At 37.4% G+C, this 8984-nt stretch overlaps 2 protein-coding genes across 2 annotated transcripts; both read right to left on the reverse strand.

The window, feature by feature from the left end:
- Positions 1–2959: 2959 nt before the first annotated feature.
- Positions 2960–3904, reverse strand: LOC102751266 (olfactory receptor 5B2). Its single transcript, XM_006772119.1, has one exon. It carries the CDS (start codon positions 3902–3904, stop codon positions 2960–2962), a length of 945 nt encoding a protein of 314 aa, XP_006772182.1.
- Positions 3905–7557: 3653 nt separating this feature from the next.
- Positions 7558–8502, reverse strand: LOC102751541 (olfactory receptor 5B12). Its single transcript, XM_006772120.1, has one exon. The coding sequence runs from the start codon at positions 8500–8502 to the stop codon at positions 7558–7560; it is 945 nt and encodes a 314-aa protein (XP_006772183.1).
- Between the last annotated feature and the right edge of the window lie 482 nt (positions 8503–8984).

Consider the following 8984-nt stretch of genomic DNA (forward strand, 5'->3'; position numbering starts at 1 on the left):
AGGTTGAGAACCACTGCTTTAATAGAATGAAGGATAAAACACATGCTCATCTCATTAATTCATAAAGAGCATTTGAAGAAATGCTTTTTATGAGTGTTCTTCCAGGGGTTTGTAAGGAAGTTGAGTAGACAGGGCAAAAACACTGCCTCCAAGATTGGAGAGACAGGCAGGTGAATACAGGGAGTCACAGCTTACTGGAGGAGACCCTCATAAACAGAGAATGTCAAGTGAACCCGCATCAGGATAGGAAAACCTAAACTATATTGAAAAATTGTTGGAGGCTCAGGGTGGACAACTCTGAGAATTAAAGGTGGTGGAAGATACAATAACAAAAGGTTTTCCACATTTTGTAAGATTCACCCCCAGAAACTCAATCAGGTTTTCACAGTAGAAAGTATAGAAAAATCCCCTTGGGCTGCTTGTAGAGGGAGGAGGAAGGAATCATTGTAATTTGAATTATCCAGACCAGGAATTTAAATAACTACCATTTATATGCTAAGGGTCCTAATGGATAAAGTAGATAGCATACAAGAACAGATGAAAAATGTAAGCAAAGAGATAAAAGTCACAATAAAGACCCAAAATGAAGTGCTAGACTGACACTACTATACTTCAAGACTTACTATAAAGCTACATAATCAAGACAATATAATATTGGTGAGAGAATATACAAATAGATCAATGGAACAGAACAGAGAGCCCAGTAATAAACCTATATATGTGTGACCAATTGATTTTTTGACACAGGAGCAAAGACAATAAAATAGAGAAAATTCTTTAGGTGCTAGAACAACTGGACATCCACATGCAAAAAAAAAAAATGTACCTAGACACAAACCTCACACCCTTCACAAAAAATGTACTCAAAATGTATCATAAACCTCAATGTAAAACTATCGAACTCATAGAAGATAACGGGGAAAAAACCTAGATGGCCTTAGGTATAGTGATGACTTTGTAGATACAACACTAAAGGCATGATTCATGAAAGAAACAATAAACTGGATTTCATTAATATAAAAAATTCGTTGTGAAAAACAATGTCAAGTGAGTAGAAAAGCAACTACAAACTTAGAGAAATACTTGCAAAATGACCTATTTCATAATAAATGGTCATCCCAAATACAAAAAAGAAGTCTTAAAAAATTCAAAGGGAAGGTGTGGGTGGGTGGGTGAGAAGAGATCCATCAAAGAACTTGTATGCATATATGCTTAACCCAGGGATACAGACAATAGGGTGGTGAAGGTCTGGAGTGGGAGGGGATCTGGCTAGAAGGAGTCAATGGGGGAAAAATGGGAACATGTGCAGTATTTTCAACAATAAGGATTTTTAAAAAATGATAAAAGTAAAAACAAACAGACAGAAAGCAAAAAAACGTAATTTTAAAAAAGCCAAACAACTTGATTATAAAACAGGCCAAAGACTTTTTTCCCTCTTTCTTTCTTTTTATTGACTAAAGTTTTACATTTGTCTTCTTTTTCCCCAATTGACCCTCCCCCGCAGCCATTCCCACCCCAGGCAAGCCCCCACCCCTCATTGCCTGTGTCCATTGGATATGCTAATGTGCATGCATACAAGTCCTTCAGGCCAGAGACTTTAACAGACACCTCACAAAAGAAGATAACAAATGGCAAATAAACATTTTGAAAGATGGTCCACATCATACATACAACCAGAGGGAAATGCAAATTAAAACAACAGTGGGATTCCACTATATGCATATTAAAATGTCCAAAATCCAGAACATTGACAATACCATATGCTGGTTAGGATGTATAGCAACAGGAACTTTCATACTCTTACCATACAATTCAGCAATCATCCTCCCTGGTATTTACCCAAATGAGTTGAAAATTTATGTCCACACAAAAACCTGAACATGAATGTTTAAAGCATCTTTATTCATAATTGCCCAAACTGGAGGCAACCAAGATGCTCTTCTTTAGATTAATGGATAAACTGTGGTACAGTTATTCAGTACTAAAAGGAAATGAACTATCAAGCCATGAAAAGACACAAAGGAACTTTAAATGCATATTACTATATAAAAGAAACCAATCTGAAAAGGCTACATACCAGATGATTCCAACTATATGACATTCTGATAAAGGAAAAACTATGGAGACAGTAAAAAGATCAGTAGGTGCCAGGAGTTTGTGGAGTGAGGGATGACTAGACAGCACAGTGAAAATACTGTCTGATATTATAATAATACGTTCACTTCATTACACATTTGTCAAAACCCATAGCATGTACAACACCAAGAGGGAACCCTAAAGTAAGCTATGAAATTTGGGTGATTGTTTTATCTTTCTGAAAATTGTAATGTGAACATGATTCCACAAAATGACTCAGTCAAGGCAGAAATGTTAATGCATTTAAGATGTGATATTTATGTATTTCTCAATAAAGTGTGCCAGAGTACATACTTTTATTTAAAAGTACATGAATTTTTCCTCCTAGTCAGGATCTTAGAACAGTTTTTCAACAAAGTAAATATTTTTGATTGGATATAGCTTTATGTTTAATATATCAATTAACTGCTTAAGTTATTTTAATTAAAAACTAGCAGCACTCCACTTACCTCTTACAAATTTCCCACTCCAGTGTGAATGTCCACATGGGACACATACATGTGTCTTTGTTCATCAGCTTGTTTTTGCCCCTTTTAACATGTAAGTTTGCATTAGCAGATGGTAGAGAAAATGTAAGTGGGACAAGTTATTAAATCAAATATCATTAGTAACGTTTGACAAGCAGATCCCAAAATTTCCAATGCTTTCCCTCAGCCATCATCATTCAGGTATTGTATTTCTGAATATGGTTTCTTTTTACTGGGCAAAAACTATTGAAAAGATAAGGACATCATCTCAGGAATTTAAATGAAGTACGGGGCTTAAATTTATTGCATGGAAGAAGTCTGAGAGAAACTAAATAATGTCATTGTGCACTACAAAGTTAAATTCCCAATCCTATAGAAAAATGTGCCTTCTCAACCACCTTCTTGAATGCACTCTTGACCTCTTTGTTCCTCAGGCTATAGACCAGTGGGTTCAGCATTGGGATGACCATGGAATAGAACACAGAGGCCACCTTGTCTGTATCCATGGAATGATTGGAACTGGGCTGTAAATACATAAAGATGACAGTTCCGTAGAAGATGGAGACTGTAGTGAGGTGAGAAGCACAGGTAGACAAAGCCTTCTGGTGCCCTTGAGCGGAGTGCATCTTCAAGATGGTTATAAATATGAACAGGTAGGAAATCAATATAACCAGAAGAGCAAAAAAGACATTAAAGCTTGACATAAAAACAAGAAACACTTCACTCCTGTGTGTATCTGAGCAAGAGAGAGCCATGACTGCTGGAACATCACAGAAAAAGTGATGGACCAGATTAGACTTACAAAAGAAAAGGCTGAATATGTCCCCAACATGGAAGGAGGCATTCAGGAAACCACAGATGTAGGAGCCTATAGCCAGGCGTGAACACACACCTGTTGTCATGGTGGTGGTGTAATGTAGGGGTTTGCACACCGCTGCGTAGCGATCATAGGCCATTGATGCTAAGAGGTAATTTTCCACAGTGGCAAAGGCTACAAAAAAGAACATCTGAGCAGCACATGCATTGTAAGAGATGACCTTGTTGCCTATAAGTAACCCAGCCATGACTCTGGGAGTGACAGCTGAGGAGTAAGCAAAGTCCACCAGAGACAGGTTACTGAGGAACAAGTACATGGGGGTATGGAGACGAGAGTCCAAGAGAATCAACGTGATCATTCCCAGGTTCCCAACCACATTGGTGAGATAAATGATAGTGAACATGATAAAGAGGGGGACCTGTAGTTCTGGGGCATTGGTTAGTCCCAGGAGGATGAAGTGTGTCACTTTTGTTCTGTTCTCCATCAGTGCTATTTGGGAATCAGGAGATGTCCTGTAGCAGTGAGAAATAAAAGGAAAAAGTGACAAACAAAAAATTGTAGTGAAATTAGGATGTATAAATACCATGTGCATTATTTCTTTAATAATTTATATTTTAAAATGATCTTGATCTAATGTTAAGAGCTTTACATATAAATGTCTGTGTATACAATGAGTAGTATTTTCATTTACCATTAAAAATTAAGGATTCTAGTAGTTACATGATATTGTATAATTATATCCCTAACATGAAGATTCAAGATTTAACATTGAAACTCATTTTTTAAAATTTTATTTTATTTTTAAAGTATTACAAATAGTAGTACATGCGTCTCCTTTTTTCCCCCCATTGACCTTCCCCTGGAGAAACTCATTTTCAACCCAATCAAATTCTGTGTGCCTTTAGCTGCTTCACTGTCAGCATATTTACAGGTACCATAATAATTAAAATGATACTATGGGTAAAAAGTTGAACTACAGTTCAATCTTGTTAATTCATTTAGTTCCCTTTTTTAACCTCCAGTAGGAGACCAATTGATAGTGAACAAGATGAACTTATCACCCTACCCAATCAGAGTAGCATTTACCAGTATCTTATTTTTTTACTCATCTTCTTCAGGGAAGCAGCAAGATATTTCATAAGTATCCCCAAACTCCCTACTAATAGAAGCTTTGACATTTATACTCCAGCCTCAACTCACTATTTTTTTTAAAAAAAGGTCAAAACATCTATTTTTTTCCTCAAATAACTTATAGTACATGAAGCTTTATTAATAGTATATATGGAATATTGAGCTTACCTTGCTCCTTGAGGAGAAGGGACAGTCAATTCTGAATATTCAGTTAAAATCAGAAATTCAACCATAAAATACTATATAAATAATGATTAAAAAGCTATATTTTAGGAGTGATCAAAAGGTTCCCAGTGCTCTAAGACTGGGAAAGATAGAGGAAAAAACACTAACAAGAACCTGGAACCCTGGACCCAAGTCCTGAATCCACCATGAATCTTTACTGTGCCCTTGGAGAAGCCCCCTACCTTCTCCTTATTTGTATGTATATATACATAATAAAAATTACTTCTCCCACATAATTTACAGGATTGTATCTGTAAATAGCATATAAGAGAAGGTCTAGTAAACAACAGATTATGAGATTATCATTTTAAAGTCACTAAAAATGTAATTTTTTTTCTTGGGGTGATTTTCTTGGCCATGGTTGCAGGTTTGTAGCAATTCTTCAGTGGACAGAAAAACTGTGTGTAATGATAATTATTAACATTCAGATGAATATATGAAGATCAAAGGGCCCAACATGCAGTCTGGTCCCTCTAAAATGATGCTGTGTGGAGTGTTGATATTTCAGAGGCCAATGCAAGGGACCCGGGGTGAATTATAGAGCTCTCAGGGAATGTGTCCCATGAGACCATCTATAGCTCCTATCCCTCCTTCTTAGGGAAGATGCAATTAAAATGTCTATGGGGACCTACCCGCAGAGTTTACATGCATATTTTGCTATTACTTGTTATGTCTTTTTCATTTTCTAAATGCATAATTTAAAAACAGTAAGATCCACACATTTTTGTGTGTGTATAGTTTTAGAATTTTGTCAAACGTATATGGATATGTAACTACTACCAGAATCAAGATAATAGAACATTTCCATCATGTATGCAAAAGCACAAGGTTCTTTGTGGCCAACTCCTTCTCCTACCCACTACCCTTGGAGACCATTTAACTGTTTTGTGTCTATAACTGCTTTTGCAAGAATGTCCTTATGCATATGTAGTCTATGGTCTTGCTTCTTTCACTTAGTATAATGAATTTAAGATTCATCAATATTGCTACTTTTGCCTATAGCAGTGGTCAGCAAACTGCGGCTCGCGAGCCACATGCGGCTCTTTGGCCCCTTGAGTGTGGCTCTTCCACAAATACCAGGTGCAGGCATGCATTTACAGTGCAATTGAAACTTCGTGGCCCATGGACAGAAGTCGGTATTTTGTGGAAGAGCCCCACTCAAAAGGGCAAAGAGCCACATGTGGCTCACAAGCCGCAGTTTGCCAACCACTGGCCTATAGTGTAATCTTTTTTTGTTTTTTAAGTAGTACTCTCTTTTATGGATAGTACAGATTGTTTATCCAACTCTCAGTTGAGGGACATTATGTTAGCTCTGTGAACATGCTGGTTGTGTGTGTGTGTGTGTGTGTGTGTGTGTGTGTGTGTTGACTCCCCATTAGAAAGGGCAAGAGTAGTCATCTTTGCAGCAGATAAAATAGACTTTAACTCAAAAACCATCAGAAGAAACAAAGATATTATATAATGATAAAAATGTCAATTCTCCAGGAGATATAACAATTATAAATACATATGCATTAAATATGCCCAATATATGAATTAAACATTGAAGGGAGAAATAGTAACACAATAGTGAGAGATTTCAATATCTCACATTTAATAATGGAAACCAAATAGAAGATTGATAAGGAAACACTGAATTCCATTCAATTAACCATACACTTACCATCTGACCAAGCGATCTCATAGTGATTAAGTAAAATGCAAGCCTATATTCACACAAAAATAACTTTGTTTTTTTTAAATATGTTTAGTAACTTTATTCAAAATATCCAGGTACTGGTCAGTAGTCTCAGTTGGCTGAAGCATCATCTCATAAACCAAAAGGTGGCAGGTTCCATTCCAGATCAGGGCACATACTCAAGTTGTGGGTTTGATCCCTGGCTGGGTGCATGAAGGAGACAACTGATGGATGTTTCTCTCTCACGCCAATGTTCAACCTATAGGCATAACCCATAGACACATAAAACAGTATGTCATGGCCAGAGGGAAGAGGGACAGGGGCTGGGTAGAGGTGGGCAGAAGTTGGAGAGAAGGGGACATATGTAATAATGTCAATAATTAAAAAAAGAATGTGTTCTCAGACAGAAAAATAATTGTTTTAAATTCTGCTATAACAATGGACCTATCTCGCACACATCTTAACTAATTTCTCCTTCATAGGTATGTGGGCTTCATGAGTTTCTCATAAATGATGCTTGTGTGTGCATATACTGATACATACACATTACTGTACATGTTCATGTGGGAATGGGAGTGAACATATTTATTTAAATATTTTTAAAATAAGAATTGTATATTCATGGATTAATCTTCTTAACCTATTATTCCTAGGTGTCATATTTTTGAGACTTTTGCATGACGCTAAATGAAATAAGTCTGTCAGAAAAAGCGAAAAACCATATGATTTCATTCATATGTAGGCTATAAAAGTGACACTCATGAACACAAACAACAATGTGGTGGTTGCCAGAGGGAAGGGGATAGGAGGAAAAGGGGGTCCTAATATAAGGTAACAGGAGAAGATTTGACTTTGGGTGGTGGATACACAGTGCAATATACACATCTTGTAACATAGAAACCCACACTGGAAACCTATATGATCATGTTGACCAATGTCACCCCAATCAAGTTAATAAATTTAAAAAAAACACATTTGCTTTGGAGATGTAATTGTTGGAGAAATTACTACAAGAAATTAGGAATTTTATGGCCATAAAGGTAAATATTTTATCCAGACAGTTCTGAGCTATATGAAACTGTCTTACTGTTGATTCTATATGATTAAACTATGAATCCTATAGAGGACTTTCCCTTTCCTATAGCCTTTTTAAAGGCACTCTTGACCTCTTTGTTCCTCAGGCTGTAGACCAGAGGGTTCAGCATGGGGATGACCATGGTATAGAACACAGATGCAATTTTATCTGTGTCCATGGAATGACTGGAGCTGGGCTGTAAATACATGAAGATGCCTGTCCCATAAAAGATGGACACTGCAGTGAGATGGGAAGCACAGGTGGAAAAGGCCTTTTGGCGGCCCTCAGATGAGTGCATTCTCAGGATGGTGATAAATATAAATAGGTAGGAGAACAGGATGATCGTGACAGAAAAGAGGATATTGAAACCAACCACCAAAAAAATAACCATCTCAGTGATGTAGCTGTCTGAACATGAGAGAGCCAAGAGAGGAGGAGCATCGCAGAAAAAATGATCAATCACATTGGACTTACAGAAGGAGAGCCTGAACATGTCCCCAGTGTGGACGGAGGCATTCAGGAAACCACAGATGTAGGAGCCTATGACCAGGCGTGCACACACACCTGTCGTCATGGTGGTGGTGTAATGCAGGGGTTTGCACACCGCTGCATACCGGTCATAGGCCATGGAGGCCAAGAGAAAATTTTCTACGGTGATGAAAGCTGCAAAGAAAAAGAACTGGGCGACACAAGCATTGTAGTTGATTATTTTTTCTCCTGTGAGGAATCCTGCCATCATTTTGGGAGTGACAGCTGAGGAATAACCAAAGTCCACCAGGGAGAGGTTACTGAGGAAAAAGTACATGGGTGTGTGGAGACGAGCGTCCAAGAGGATCAGGTTGATCATCCCCAGGTTCCCAAGCAGAGTGATGAGGTAGATGAGAGAGAAGATTATGAAGAGTGGGATCTGCAGTTTTGGGTCATCTGTTAGCCCCACAAGAATGAACTCAGTCGCCTCGGTACTGTTTTCCATGAGGATTAATTGAGATTTATGTGGCTGCCCTGTAGCAATGAGAAAACAGAATCAGAATGACAAATGGAGATAAGACTCTGCTGAAATCAACCAGCATGTCTACTCTGTGGCTCATTTCACTGTTGCAACAGCATGTTTCCAGGAGTCTGTAGATCTAAAGCATGGCTATGACAATAAATTATTGAGAGATTATAGAAAATTCAGGTAGAAGGATTTAGAGGTAATATATCCTAATCTCCTAACTTCATAAAAGACTGAAATAAGATAAAGAGAAGAAAAGAAAGGATGTCTGCAATGTTATGTGATTATAGTTGCTCATGGAAGGAGCGCGGACTCCCAATTCAAAGTTTACAGATCAACCACAAATCATTCTTTATCTTAAATTAGAATAACTTCATAAAACTAATGTGAAATTGAATTAATTTTACTTCAACTGGCAATTTTTTGTCTTTTCCATTGTATCAAGAACAGTGATATATGAA

Source organism: Myotis davidii, unplaced genomic scaffold (assembly GCF_000327345.1).
Source record: "Myotis davidii unplaced genomic scaffold, ASM32734v1 scaffold1286, whole genome shotgun sequence".
NCBI classification, from domain to species: domain Eukaryota; kingdom Metazoa; phylum Chordata; class Mammalia; order Chiroptera; family Vespertilionidae; genus Myotis; species Myotis davidii.